A 15,901-nucleotide genomic window follows, 5' to 3' on the forward strand; every position below is an offset into this window, starting at 1 on the left:
CTGGAGGGCAGGGTTCATACCTGGTTCAGCTCTGGGCTTCCCAAGGACTTAACATGCTATTCTTCTGGAAAAATGTTTCTGAATAAATGAATGAATTTATGGAAACATACTATGGGTACCTGTTAGACAGTCAAGCCCGTTTTTACTTCTGAAGAAAACTGAAATTAGTGGTGCTGAAGGTTATCTTTTTTTTTTTTTAATTAACTTCCTGGGACTTCCCTGGTGGTGTGGTGGTTAAGAGTCCCCCTGCCAATGCAGGGGACACATGTTTGAGCCCTGGCCCGGGAAGATCCCACATGCCGCGGAGCAACTAAGCCTGTGCGCCACAACTACTGAGCCCACAAGCCACAACTACTGAAGTCCGCGTGCCTAGAGCCCATGCTCTGCAACAAGAGGAGCCACCGCAATGAGAGGCCCATGCACCGCGCCGAAGAGCGGCCCCTGCTCACCGCAACTAGAGAAAGCCTGTGTGCAACAACGAAGACCCAACGCAGCCAAAAATAGAAATAAATAAATTAATTAATAAAAAATTAAGTTCCCATAAAACTACTAAAAAAGTTATGTATGAAAGTAAAAGAGGAGGTTGGGGTGATCAATACGTTACCACATCTGACTTGGTGGTAAATTTCTGAGTTTGCAGGCTCTCTAAAGCCATCCACTTCACCGGCAGTTTTGCACCTGTTTTGTTGTGTACGCTATAGTATTCCTTATCATACACGTCTCTGGCAAGGCCAAAATCAGCAACTTTGACAGTGAATTTTTCATCCAGCCTGCAGAAAGAACAAAAATTATTACTGGTGGCTGAAACAGAATAATTTACAGTGATGCTGAATCTCTAAAGAGGACTTCAGTATTTGAAATCCATACTTCTGAAGGGAGGGCTTCATCTGGCCTGTATTGACTAACACTAAATTACAATGGAATTCTTGAATAAAAATGCTTGACATTTACATTTTAAATTCAACAGACCAAGGAAAGAGATTATAAATGATGTGGCATAAGAAAACCTTTTTTGCTTTCATGTAGATCTGGAGAAGTAGTAAAGTTGGCCATCCTCCCAGCTTTCCTTGGTTGCTAAATCGAGTATATGCCAACTGACTACCCAAAGCAATCGCTAATTTTCACTTGCCAGCTTATTAGCAATACTTAGTTTTATGGGGGAGATATGAGAGGGGACTGTTATTTTACTTTTTCATTCTCAGTGGGCTAGGCTAGTACGTACAACTCTTATGTTCCGCCAGTGAGGTAATAGAGAAAAACGATACATAGTAAAGCATCTAGGAAAACAGCAAGGTTCAACAAAAATCAATTTCTTCTATCTGAGGCTATGTATCTTTTGTGTAAGCTGGCTTTTATGTTGTTACATTGACCAAAACCAAGGTAGGAAATTAATAGCACAGTTCTTTCATTCACACATACCATGAGCCATGAATCAGTGCCATGTAAGGGAAAGCACAGATCAACTACAAACTGTTGACCGTTGTATTATACAGCCCAGGCAGACAGACACAAATAAAGTTCTTTGTATATTCATTCCCAAATACCATTTTTGGTAGGGTTTCTGCAGGCTGACTTCAAATCCACTCTTGGGAAGTTACAATATGTTGGTATTTGTGTTACCAGCCCTCTCCTTTTCACTGTAAAATGCTGAAGATCAAATTCTCCCTCCCAAAAACTAATGCAGTGTGAAACCACAACACTGGGGGCTATGGGTGGGAAGGAAAAAGAAAAGCAAGAGAACACAACAGCTGTTCAAGACCCCCTCTGGAGAATTCCTTTTAAATTCCGTTTGATAAAGCCTGAAAGCCCCGCCTACATCCCCAGTGCTTACATATCGATTTAAAACTGTAACGGAAATAAAGGACTTTTGCATGAGAAGAGAAAACATCCTCTCTAGCCTTGAACAGTGGAAAACAGATTCCTCCTTGTCACTTAATTTGGACTGCAGGCACAGAGACTCTTATACTTACATACAGTTTCTTGCAGCCAAGTCTCTGTGGACAAACTTTTTGCTTGCAAGATATTTCATGCCTTTGGCTACTTGAAGACCAAAGCCAATAAGATCTTTTACAGTGGGGTTCTGTAATCAAAGAGAATTGGAAACGCATAAACTAAGCATTTACTGTTCTAGCTATGATCTCAGAATTATGAAATGTTTATAAGAATGACCTTGTTTCAAATAATAACTTGTGCCCTGTTGATAACAGCAATAATTTATCAAGTATCTGTTATTTGCAAAGTACCATGCTAGATGCTTTTATAAACTTTGGCTAATCCTTATATACTCAAGTCTGTGATATGGGCTCCATTTTCCAGATGGGGAACTGGAGGTGTTTTAAAATGTAGGTTTTATTATTATTTAGGTATGGTAAGTCCAGCAGATGGGAACAATTGCCATCGAAAAGGCTGTTACTCACAACCTCCAAGAGGAGGAGGCATGCCATGTCATACAAGGCCACTCAGGGATGCACCAGGGTTGGTTAAGGAGGCAGAGGGAGCAAGGGGAAAACATAAGCAAGAGTCTGTATTGTGGTTTCTGTGGGAAGGAATGGGTGAAGCAGAGGAAGCAGGCTTAGAATTGGCTGGTTTGAATAATTTCAGTGGGCTCTGGGGTATAGGGACTGTCCCTAGTAGTCTGGTACCTGGTCTTGAAGTGATTAGGGCAGGTGGATAATGTCCCAGAGTGTGAGAGCACTTTAAAGGAGGTGGCTGGGGTATGGGCTCTGGAGTGGTTGGTTTGGTGATGAAAGGCATGCTCTTTGAAGGTGAGTTGTTTAATAACTTTGGGAATTTGCTAGTCCAGGGGCAGTCTCTCCAGGGTCAGCATGTCCCCACAAGTCAGAGCATCAGAAATACACGGTTAATACAGGAAGTTCCCAGAAAAATAAATCACCCCAAACCACTCAGATGCTAAGGTGTGGAGTTAGGGTTTTAACCTAAATCTGTTAGACTCCAAAGCCCACACTGTAGTGAAATCAATCACATCAGAAGCCCTCCTACTGGTACTGAAGCACCAGTGGCCTGGACCCACACAGAGAACAGGAAATCTCATTCTCCATAAGCTCAACACACAAAATTGGATGGACAGAGTAATGCCTTTAGTACCTATGAGAACTGTATCTGAAATCACATAGATGTCACTGTGGCTGATAGCCCTACTGGTGCCTGGCCATCGGGAACAGGATATCTCTTCTTCAGCAGCCACCGTGGAGTTTGTGAACTTAAGAGGCAGACAGTGGGGATTCTGAAAGGAGGGCTACAGCCCTCCTTAATGCATACAGCACGTGGAGAGGCCATTTACTGTGTTTTAGGATTCTCTAAGACATATCTGTTAGGAGTTGTAATAAGTATAGACTCCTTGGACTATAAAAGGCCATGGTACTGTATAATAGGAAATCTCTATCATGCTTTAACCCTGGGGGAATAATACCTAGAGAAGATGGCATATCCAACCAGATGAACTCATCAGGGTAATGGCAAGAGTTAGAGTGGAAAAGTGGGTATGGTAAGGCCAAAGCTCTGTGCTTTGTAAGGTAAATTCATCTTATTTGCAAAAATTCACTGCCAGGGAATATTTTATTCTTTTGACTGAATGCAAAATATTTCTTTACTGTCCTAGAGCTTATTTCCTCTGAGAACCTGACCCCATGTTTATGAAGCTGTTGATCAAGAGTAAAGCTACTCCATAACTCCCAAAGAGGCCTGATCACAGGAGCCAAGAAGCAGCCAGGGGCCATCTGTGACTTCAGTTCTGGAGACTCCTTCTTCCCTCCCTGGTCCTGGTCTGGCCATTGCTTGCTCAGCCTTAGGAACCAGCATAAATGTCACTTAGAAAACCCTCATGTGCAAGCATCTAAGAACCTCTTTTGTAACCCTGAGCTCATTCATTCAACAAATATCTCCTGAGAGTCTATGTGCCGAACACTATTTTAGGTGTTACTGCTACAGCAGTGAACAAAATACACAAAATTAGCTACCCTCATGTGCTTGAATTCTAATGGGATGTGTGTGTGTATGTGTGTGTGTGTGTGTGTGTGTGTGTATACATATATTACTTATTTATTGCCTAGTAGAGCACTGTTCAATAGAAATATAACACAAGCCACATATGTAATTAAAATTTATCTAATAGTCACATTAAAAAATTAAAAAGAAACAAGCAAAATTAATTTTCACAATATGTTTTTCAACCCAGCACACCCCAAATATCATTTCAACATGTAATCAGTATAAACAAATATTGATGAGATATTTTACTTTCTTTTTTTATACTAAATATTCAAAACCTGGGATGTATTCTATACTTAAAGCACATCTCAGTTTGGACTAGCCACATTCACATGTGGCTTGTGGCCACAGTATTGGGTAACTCAGGCCTAGTGTATGATATGAGGGTAAGTGTGATGAAGAAAAACAAAGCAGGGGAGAGGAGCAAGAAAGAAGGCATGAGGGTGTGGTGGTCAGCTGCAACTTCAGACAGGTCAGGGAAGCTTCATTTTGAAGATGACATTACGGCAAAAAGCTGAAGTTGATGACTGAGATATGTGGATATTTTGGGGAAGAGTAGTCCAGGCAGAGAGAATAGCGAGTGCAAAGGTCTTCCTGAGGTAGAAGAGTGGGTGGCAAGTTTGAAAAATAGTAAGAGACCCATTTATAATTAATTTTCAATGTATTTCTTCCTTCTAAGGTTAAAACTCCTTGAAAGCTGAGGCTCATTCTGGCTCTACATCTCCCGTGTGGTGCTTTTTCTGGCATATAGTAGGTACTCAAAGATGAGTACCTATCCAGCAGATGGTACAGCAAGGATGTTGCAGTGCAAGTAAGAATAACTGCCCCCAGGAGACCCTTCTAAGTATCACTATCTTCCTACTAGGATAGAGGATTTTGAGGAACCAGTGAATTGAATTGTCCTCTGTCCATTTGAATGGTGCAAACATTTTATATGTGCTTCTTTGGCTAAAAGCTTTTAAAAAGGTTCAAAACAGGCACATTTTGGAAGGCTCGCTGGCTTACAGCTAGTTCATGAGTTAGTAAGTTTGGTAATATACTTACGTGAGTCTCATTTCTAATGAAATTTCGAAGATCCCCATGTTTCATGTATGGTAGGACCACCAGTGGAGACCCCTCACTTCGAAGGCAGATTCCCAAGAGCGAGAGAACATTGGGATGACTAAAATCTTTCATGATGATTCCCTCGGTCAGAAATTGGGAAACTTCTCCTATGTCAGTGATTCCTGAGAAAGCCAGCAGTGGAGACATTAACTTCATTACAGGGACAACGATTACTTTGTCAAGTTCAGAGAGGGAGAACAATGGAATGTAAAACCACTGGGCTACATCTTGCCCTGATGCCTTATCATCAGAGTGTTTCTTTACAATACTTCTGAGTGAATGATGTCACCTGTGCTGCACTTTTTTTTTTTATTTTATTTTTGGCTGCGTTGGGTCTTCATTGATGCACGTGGGCTTTCTCTAGTTTTGGCGAGGAGGGGCTGCTCTTCATTGCGGTTTACAGCCTTCTCATTGCGATGACTTCGCTTGTTGTGGAGCATGGGCTCTAGGTGTGCGGGCGTCAGTAGTTGTGGCATGTGGGCTCAGTAGTTGTGGTGCACGGGCTTAGTTGCTCCATGGCATGTGGGATCTTCCCAGACCAGGGCTCAAATCTGTGTCCCCTGTGTTGGCAGGTGGATTCTTAACCACTGCACCACCAGGGAAGTCCCTGTGCTACACCTTTAAGTCACCACCTGTACCTGTTTTTGTAAGAGTCTAGCAATCTGTTTGTCTCATGCAGAACCATAGTTTGTCTCTTACAGAAAAAGGAGAGGGAAGCAGGCCAGTCCATTTCTGTAGTGATTGTCTAGGGCAGGGGTTGGCAAACTTTTCTGTAAATGGCCAGATAGTAAATATTTTTGGCTTTGTAAGCCTTATGGTCTCTGATGCATATACTCAACTCTTGCCATTGCAGCACAAAAGCAGCCACAGACAATAGTGGCTGAGGCTCAATAAACTTTATTTACGAAAACAGGCAGCAGGCCATAGTTTTCCAATCCTTGGAGTAGGAGGATTTGAAGACCAAACGTTGTCTATGGTATCTAAGTAGACTATTTTGTTATAATAGTTTCTAATCATTTCCAGATAGAGATCCCGAGGGCCTGACAATAGTCAGCACTAATAAAGAGTTAACAACCTTTAATTTATTAATCTGATTAGTATCAGTGTCAGTGATGATATTCTTCTACAAATGCAATGCATTCCAAGACCTGGAAGTCCATCTGGACCAAACAGAGATCAGCACACACCAGGGACAGAGAAAGATTTGTTGGCATTAGGACTGTTCTGAGTACAACTGGCAGGGGTACTCTTTAGTGAGGCAAACTTATTGACAATTATACTTAATCCATCAGTTTGTAGTTAGATTTCATATAAACTGTCCCTTTAATTACCTTGTGGTTAGACTTTCAAAAAAATGAACCATACAGAACACTGCTCAGCATGGAGATTTATGTTTAAAAAAGCTGAAATATTTCTGGCAATAATGTATCTTGTAAGAAAACCTTTCACGTGTGCATTGAAAGCTTATTAATTCTAATATAAATCTGTAATATATCTTGTTAACATTTTTTCAGTCTGCCTCAAACTATAAGCAGAAATTTAGAAATGGGGGTAGAAAATGCAAGCACACTGACTTGACATGTGAGACCTGTCAGCAAAGGTGGAGCCAGGAAAGCTCTAGTATGAGGAGTATATTGGGTTGTACAAGATAGTAATTTATGCCATAATTATGGCTCTGGGTCATTAATAAAGTCTTAGCTTATGTTTGGAAGCATGCCGTGTTTCTTTTCTCTTTTTTTAAAGCAAAGTTTAATAACATGCATACATGGGAGAGACCCAGGAAAACTGAGTAACTCCAGCATTCCCTGCTTCTTAAAAAGAGTATGCATTCCATTTTTAAAAGATTTTCTCAATAGCAGGTAATATTAAAAAATATATGTCTAGCACTAAAAGAGGGTAAGTATCACTTGTTAAGGAAGTTCATTTATGTGGAATACCTCATTCACCAAAAATGTGGATAAACGAGATATTACCACATTTACAATTTTTCAATTTTCTGCTGGCATATTTTTTTCATTTTCTTATTTCATTTTTTATCTTTTTGATGAAAGTCATGGTTAAAAAATAATTATAGTAATGTCTCTGGGTAAAATGAGTCATTATTACTGTATGTGCCAACATGCTTCCCATAGTTTCCATAAATATCACTTGTAAAACAAATATTATAAGCCAAACATATTTAAATGATACTTAGGCTCATCCAAGAACCTCATTTCTCCTTCATTCTTACTTATGAGGGCTCTGAGGGATAATTTCTGAGGAAATATTTCAATAAGAATTTTTAAAAATAAATTTATTTATATATATATATTTTTTAAATTTTTGGCTGCGTTGGGTCTTTGTTGCTGCATGTGAGCTTTCTCTAGTTGTGGCCAGTGGGGACTGCTCTTCATTGTGGTGCGCGGGCTTCTCATTGCAGTGGCTTCTCTTGTTGCGGAGCACAGGCTCTAGGCGCGTGGGCTTCAGTAGTTGTGGCTGCAGGCTCTAGAGCGCAGTCTCAGTAGTTGTGGCACACGGGCTTAGTTGCTCTGCGGCATGTGGGATCTTCCCGGACCAGGGTTTGAACCCGTGTCCCCTGCATTGGCAGGCAGATTCTTAACCACTGCACCACCAGGGAAGTCCCATCAATAAGAATTTAGATCAAATGCATTTTCAGGATTAGATCCATAATTCCAGCAGTTGCTGATTTTTCCACAAGGGAAAGTGCAAATCAACATTTTATTACGAACTATTTATTAGTTTGCAAACCACAAAAGTGTACTCCACTGTTAAATAAAATATAACTTACTATTCAAGGATTTCACAGCACAGTGAATTTTTTTATCATCGTTGTCCAACAAAGTCCCATGATATACACACCCGAAATGTCCTACATGAAAGAGGGAACTTGGTTAGTGCCACATTACTTTTAATTGTGCAATATTATTTATTAAGCTCTTCATGATCTTCATTTCTCTTTTTTTCCTACATGGAAAAAAAGTGCATTGTTTCTTATGCTTTTGATTAACAATACCACTATTTGTGTGTGTTTGTGAAATAGGTATACGTAATATATTTCACCCAAAGATACAAGCAATACGATTATTTAATACATGGTAAATATTTAGGTGATGTAACTGTTATTAAAGGTTAACATAATAAAATATTCAACCACAGTGGAACCACTGAAAACAGGAGTAACATCTGCCTCGTAAAAGAAACATTATTTTTAAGGATCAAATAACATCTTTTAAATGCGAAAATGAAGTTTTACCCACATAAAGAAATACAATAAAATAAGCTCCCTATATTCCAATAAACTGAAATGAAATAAAAATGTCACCATTAGAAATAAGATTAGCATTACAGAATAAGGATTTCCCCCTTTAGTCACCAGTTAGTTTGTAATCCAGGTTGGCAGAAACTGAAAGGCAATCGCCCAAATGAAGCAAATTCACTCTGAGTCATTTCATCTAGTTCTCTGGTTTTAGCCACATCACTTTCCCAATGGTAGCCTTTCATCCAGTGGCAGTAATTTTCCCCAGAGGTGCCAAATGTCTGATAGCTGTGTAAGTCATTAATTAAGTTGTCCAGCTGGCCAAGACCCCCTGAGTGCCTAGCATGTGAGTGTTGGGCATTAGTCTACTCTCTTGTAATGCAAAGATGACTAAATAAATGCTCTTGAGGGCTCATGTTCTACTGGGGAAGGCATATAAATAAATAATAGTTAATATTTATAGAATCATTCATGATTATTACTTTATAAGAGAGATAATTGCCATTTTTAGCACCTTTCATGATAAAATACTAATTTTACAATATGTAGAATTAGAATATAATTAGTGAAGCCACACACTCTAAAACTGGTACAATTACTAGGATTTATAGGCTGGTAAAAGAACTATATATTAGTCTGATGTGAAACACGTTTGTTAACAGTGAAGCTGCTATTTGGGAAGGGGAGCTAAGGATTAAAATCTGGAGTATGTGATAGAGGAATGTGCTGATGCTTTCACAGGAAAATGGGAAGGACTCGTGAACACAAAAGGCAAATTGTCCCATCAGCTTCTTCTGCATCATGCTGGCTGATGTCTCTGCTACCTCTTGCAGCGCATACTGAATAAAGAGGGATCAGAGGCCATTCAGTATTAAAGGTAAAAGCTTTTTAGAAAAAAAGGGAAGAGTGGAGTTCATTTCCTGGCTTCCGGTTGGTTTCTTTTCCTGCTCAATATTTCCTCAAATACTGTATACGCTAGCTGTTATTGCTGCTCTGGCTGGCTTATTACAAATATTCATTCCTCTTTGTATAAAGAAATTGGAGTGCATTGTAGAGATGATGTATGTTGCTTCAGATCAAGGGAAGGCTATAAATTCCCTGTCTTCTGATGCTGTCCAGCAGTATACAAACTGCTATAAACCAGGACTTCATAGAGTTAGTCACTATTCTCAGGGTAGAGAAAGACTGGAAGGAGATAGGAGTAAAAATATTGGAACTTAACAGAATGATTTTTAGAAGGAAGTAAAAGGCACGTTTCAAGAAATTATAGTTGTCATTATGAAAAAGGCGAGGAAGGAATGTGATTTATTTCTAATACGTTTGGGAGATTATCAAGTTGTCTCCATGCACAGGGGCAAATTCCCATGGATGTGATTTGCAGGGCTGTATGTCTGCAGAACAGAAATCAAGTGCACTTGTTATCACTGCTCTGTCAGTTGCTTTCACCATTGTCTAATTCCTAATCTGCAAAGGCAGAAGATAAAATGCTTACTGGAAAATCGTGTTTAACAAAAAGCTGAGTGGAAATACTTACCTCTTCCTATGACTTCATTGAAATGCACAATCAGGCTGCTTGGCCCAATCACTACGTGCTGAACTGCCTGGACAAGCTCTGGATTTAGAGCACTGAGGTCAATGTGGACAGTATTTTGCAGTAATGGACTGGATATATCAGAGTCCCCACTAGTTAGGATGGGGGATAGGTCTGTCAGAGGATACTGCACTTGTCTGCATGACCCATTCTGAGATGAGTTAGGAAACTGGTCTGCAAGATAAAGCAAAATTATTAGAAACAATAGTGAAACCTCACTTAGTGGGGACTGCAACAGGGGCAGCAAATTGAATTAATAACAAAACCAAATTTTAAATTTAAATTTAAAGAAATGATGGTTGTATCATTGAATGAGGCTAGGAAAAACCCATACAAAGGAATTGGTTTAATAAAATTGGGAAAAGATACAGGTTTGCGTGTGTGTGTTTAAATAAAAATTTATTGATTCTCTTGTAAGAATATTAAGCAGTAACTTTGAAAGCTTGTTTTCCCTCTTCATTTCCTTAGACATTTCTCTTTTTATGTATAGCAAAAAGCCAAGCTTGAGATTTGTTTTTTAATATACTATATTCTTAAGAATGCAAAGCAGCAAAAATAGTAAGCAACTGCCTGGCTCCCACAAAAATCCAACTCAACTATAAGAAAATGAAAAAAGATGCCTTTTGAGAGACTAGTGTTTATTAAGGGAATGAATTAGTATTGCTCAAAACCTATGTGGATTCCTGGTCAATGAAAAATATGTAAAGCGAAATATTATATATCTAGATGTCTCTATATAAATATACACCCATACACACAAACGACTAGAAATATGCAATGACTAAAATTTCAGAACTGAAAGTTTGTCACATTCGTGGTAAGTTCTCCATACTGTGGTGATGGCAGCAGATCTAGTGTTATCACTCTTTAGAGAAAGCAGATTAGAATTGGGTTAGTGTGCCATTCTCATTACTTACTTGAGGACACTTGGAAAGGGATCAGATCAGCATTCCTTGTAAGCTGATCTTTATAACCAAAACAGTAAGAGCCTCAAGCAAAGTTCCCTTTTTCTAGGTGAGAATTTTCCATTTCAGGGGTAGGGAATTATGAGGCTGAGAATACATTTCTTAATGTCAGATAAGGCAAAAAAACCACCAGTTGCTTTGCCCTTTCCAATGGGAATGCATACATGTCAAGGAGAGGGCATTATACTGGCAGCAACTGACTTGAAGACAAACTAAGCTGGGTATTGAAATGTATTAGTGTATAACACAGGGAGAGGGGAGAGGCTTATGAGGGGGTCCCCATTAGCACCAAAAGAAAATATTGTTTATTTGCAAAGGAGAAGGAAAATCAGAACTTAAGAGAGGGTCATTAAAAAGAAAGTTGATGGTACCCTAACTATTCCTAAGCCCACTTAAACATGTTTAGTATCTGCCACATTGGAAGTTTGGTAATACATCAATTTGGCCAGAGCAGTAAATTTCAACAGTGGTTCCAGAAAAGCTTTGGGACCACCTGTAGTTATAGTAATCACTAGCTGGAAATGAGACAGATGCAACCTTAAAAGAAGGATGTAGAACATTAGGGGAGTGCTTGAGATGTTGGATGGGTGAGGGAAGGAAGGAGCCTAGCTGGGTGTCTGTTCCTTTAATTCCAGAGTCAGTGTTTCCAATCCTTTCCTAGGGGATGGAAATGCGGATGAACCTCTCTAAACTCAGTTCCTTTTCCTTCACTTCTCAAACCTTTGCACCTAGAGATCAGGGTTCTAAATTTTCAGAGGTGCAGAGATTAAGGGAAATCCTTGATGAGGCACAGGAAAAAATCCTCTGGCATAGAAATTGTACTGACCTTTGGGCTAAGTTCAAACATGCACACAAACCAATTTAAACCATCAGTGTGTGATTCTGGTCTGACACACAGAGAATTCTAGGTCTGCATGAAAGATTGATAAGGATGCTGTCCCCACCGCACACAGAGAGAAGCTCTGTAGGTGCCTCTTCATTAGGTGCTGGCTGTGCATTTCCTCATTATTCTCTCTGGATAACTTTCTTTTGCCTATTTTATTTTTCCATGTCTCCAAGGAGTAGGTTCAATGTAGGAAAGAGGATGAAACTCAAGTTTCTTAGCAATGATGACAGAGGTTAGGTGAGTAATGAGGTTGAAGGAAGATTAAATATGCTTCTTTAAAAAAATTACTTGTGAATTTTAAAGATCTCAAATTAGAGCCATTAAGTGTGAATATAAAATAATAAACAGATCTAAATTTCAAAACTATAAACTGGATTTGATTTGTCCATGTTGTTAAGGGCTTGGATTCTTAGAGGTAAAGGGAGTCATGTGGGAAAAGACAATATTAACAGTGTCTATAGAACATCTCTATAGAACTAATATAAACTTGAAAAAGTAAGAGGCAGTAAATGTTGAAAAAGTTAAAATGTTAAGTGCCTCATTGCTCTTGTACTTGTTTTGATGAGCAACTTCTAAGTTTTGCAGTATCCTCAACTGTCTGTGACTCATTTTATTTATCCACTGGTAAATATTCAACCAGGAAAATGCTTGTACTTGACTCACGTCCTGTAACTTCTAAAGATAATGGAGCAGATACAATACAGACATTTTGCTTTTACCAGGAGATTTAAAATAAAACAATGTGAAATGCTCTGGCTAATCTGACAATTATTAGGTCTAATGTTTTGCAAAACAGATGATGTTAACCCTCCCTTTTAAATAGCATAATTGAAGGTTTTTATTGGATAAGACTCAAAATATATTCAAGTCCTGGGATGCTGTGGGTAAAAGGCTGAGTACTAACAGTTCATTGAGAATCCTTCAAAGGAGGGCTAAAAGTATAATTTAAATGTTTGAGGATCAACAGGTAAAAAAATGTAGCTGTACCAACTTCTATTTCAATAAATATACGTTTCCTATCTTAACTCTTCCTGGGTTGTTAAAGAGAGCTTCACAATTTCTTAGCATTGCACTCAGCTGATAAACACCTTATCTTTGCTCAAATGATTTTAAAATGAACCTTTTTGTGAGAACAGAGCTTAAAGACTCTAAAAATCTCATATAATATGTAAATGAGTTCATTTTAAAATAAGAGCCGTGTAACTCTGTGTCAAATTAAATACTTCTTTGGCCAAAGAAGAGGTGAATACTTCTTTTATATTTTTATAAAAATATAAAGGCAAAACCAAAAATAAACAACAATGCCACAACCCACTGAGGTATATGTATAGTTATTTCTCAGAACAATAAACTGAAGTATACCTTCTGGAAAAGTAGCTCGGTAGTCTACAGATTCATTTGAAACCATTTCTGTAGTTGGGCTTACACTTCGGGCACTTACAAGCCTATCCAAATGAGGAGTGTGTACTCTTGCATCATAGCGAACTAATTCACTGCCCAGATCTTAAAACAGAAAGAGAGAAAGAGCTCGTTAAAGACTTGGCTATCATGGGTCCCAGTAGACTTTGACCCAGTGACCAGAACTCATGGGTTTTATGGATTGCATAAGATCGCACACATGAATCTATGACAATTTTAAAATGTAACGACTGTATTCTTAAGGCAACTTCTTTAAAACAAACAATAACCAAAAAAATGCACCTTTAATTTGCTTTCTCTTTTTCAGCCACAGGAAAAGCCCAAGTAATAATAAGAGTATTATTGATATTGAGACAACACCAACAATCAGTCCTGTGAAATTCTGATCTGGTTGAACTATCACTTTTCCAAGGACGGTTGAAGAAATTGCTTGCTTCCACTAAAAATGACAAATAAAAGTCAGAATTTAGCCATGATAGATACAAAATACACTACACAGTTGAATCACAGTCTCCCTGGGCTCAACATACTACCTGGTTATTACCATTCTAGAAGTAGCATAACTGCCTTCAGAGTATTAAGACATTCCTCAATTCTGGTTCAGTGTTCAAATAATTAGGGGCTACTAATCACTTAAGTACTTACATTATGCATAGCTGTTTGTACTTATAACTAGGTATTAGGTATTAGGGGGTAAATAGATAAAAATCAGTCTCTGACCTTGAGGAACTGAAGTATGAAAGGGAGACAAACACAAAAATAAATGATTATAGTACACTATGATATGTACTGTAGAAGTATGAACATATAGTAAGAAAAAGAGACAACAGGACATTAATTCTGTCCTGGAGGGTAGGGTAGAGGACACAGGAGACTCCCCATAAGTAGTAATCATATTATTATTATGATGGGATAATGAAGTCTCAGAATATTTTTATTTCAGTTTTGATACATAGAAGAAGTCTTTGACGTTCCTTCCAGCTCTAACATGGTATGATTTTTAGGATTTCTGGTCCTTTTAATTCCAAACTCTGATCTCATGATTCAGCCTTCTTTTTTTTTTTTTAAATTAATTAATTAATTAATTTTAGTTTTTTTGGCTGTGTTGGGTCTTCGTTTCTGTGCGAGGGCTTTCCCTTGTTGCAGCCAGCGGGGGCGACTCTTCATTGCGGTGCGTGGGCCTCTCACTGTTGCGGCCTCTCTTGTTGAGGAGCACAGGCTCCAGACGTGCAGGCTCAGTAGTTGTGGCTCACAGGGCCAGTTGCTCCGCGGCATGTGGGATCTTCCCAGACCAGGGCTCGAACCCGTGTCCCCTGCATTGGCAGGCAGATTCTCAACCACTGTGCCACCAGGGAAGCCCCCCGGACTTCTTTGATTTTTAAATTTTTTCATACATTCCCATTTCATAACTTTTTGGAAAACTTCAGGAACCCTTTAAAAATCACACATTCTTGGATAAACAAAATGTGGTATATCTATACAAGTGGAATATTATTCAGCCTTAAAAAAGGAATGAAGTTCTGACACATGCTACAACATGGATCAACCTTGAAAACTTGCTAAGTAGAATAAGCCAGACACAAAAGGACAAATATTATATGATTTCACTTATACAAAATGTCTAGAGTAGGCAAATTCATAAAGACAGAAAGTAGATTAGAGGTTACCAGGGACTGGGGAAGAGGAGGGATTGTGACAGTACTATTGAATGGTTCCAGAGATTCTGTTTAGGGTGATGAAAAAGTTTTGGAATTTGACAGTGGTGACGGTTGCACAACACTGTGAATGTAATTAATGCCACTGAATTGTACACTAAAAAATGATTAAAATGGTACATTTTATATGTATTTTACCATAATTAAAAAAATTAATAATGTAATATACCTAAAACCATTGGACTGTATACTTTAAATGTATAAACTGTATGGTAAGTGAATTAATCTCAATAAAGCTGTTAAAAAAAAAGAGTGAAAAAAAAATCACTCACTCCAGTTCCCGGTTATCTGATTTAGCTGTTTACATGAAAGAAGTTACTGTAAAATAGTTTAATTCTTATTTTACTTCACCCAGTGCATACATATTCTTTTACTTATGGGTCTCTGCATTTGAGATCACTGTAGCGGGCAGTAGTTTGTTGGCTCTGGCCTCTTGGAGTGGTGAGAGGTGGGGAAAGGGCCCTATTGAATGTGCCCTTATCCCTCCTGAGAATTACAGAAAATTTCGGCAAGAACGTGGCATGATGGAGAGGAGCGTGGCCAGCAAGGACTTTTGAGATCTACCCTTTGAAGCTTGGGAAGGAGACAGTGCAACAAAAACCTCACTATTTCTAAAATAACAACTAAGAAGCAAGGCTGAGATGATGAGCTAAAGCCAACAGACAAATGAGCTTTAATGATTTATGTCAAGCCTGCAAGTGACATAATTACGCTGGCATCTTTATTTACATCATGAGAGGAAAGCAGGAATCCCACCTCTATATTTAGTTCGCTGTTCAATTTCAGCAGGTCATTGGGGACCGTACATAAAACGGCTTCAGAATGTGAGTGTATATTCTCACAGCTCTTATTTCCAACTTTTAACACTTCACCTTTTACTGCTTCAGGGTCAATATCATTTCCCTGGAAGAGAAAAAGAAAAAGGAGCTTGTTAACACTTCACAGTTTTGCAGGAAT

At 38.7% G+C, this 15,901-nt stretch overlaps 1 protein-coding gene across 2 annotated transcripts in view; it reads right to left on the bottom strand.

The window, feature by feature from the left end:
• Positions 1 to 15,901, bottom strand: part of MET (MET proto-oncogene, receptor tyrosine kinase) — a 135,567-nt gene that overhangs the window by 9,361 nt on the left and 110,305 nt on the right. For both annotated transcript variants that reach the window (XM_007450782.1, XM_007450781.1), the window contains exons 12-19: positions 15,701 to 15,847; positions 13,512 to 13,668; positions 13,173 to 13,313; positions 9,903 to 10,133; positions 7,901 to 7,981; positions 5,053 to 5,234; positions 1,971 to 2,080; positions 605 to 770 (exon numbers count right to left, since the gene is read on the bottom strand). In XM_007450782.1, coding sequence (XP_007450844.1) covers positions 605 to 770; positions 1,971 to 2,080; positions 5,053 to 5,234; positions 7,901 to 7,981; positions 9,903 to 10,133; positions 13,173 to 13,313; positions 13,512 to 13,668; positions 15,701 to 15,847 — 1,215 coding nt within the window. The remainder of the gene's footprint in view (positions 1 to 604; positions 771 to 1,970; positions 2,081 to 5,052; positions 5,235 to 7,900; positions 7,982 to 9,902; positions 10,134 to 13,172; positions 13,314 to 13,511; positions 13,669 to 15,700; positions 15,848 to 15,901) is intronic.

The sequence above is a fragment of the Lipotes vexillifer genome, unplaced genomic scaffold (assembly GCF_000442215.2).
Source record: "Lipotes vexillifer unplaced genomic scaffold, Lipotes_vexillifer_v1.1 scaffold314, whole genome shotgun sequence".
Taxonomy (NCBI): Eukaryota; Metazoa; Chordata; class Mammalia; order Artiodactyla; family Lipotidae; genus Lipotes; species Lipotes vexillifer.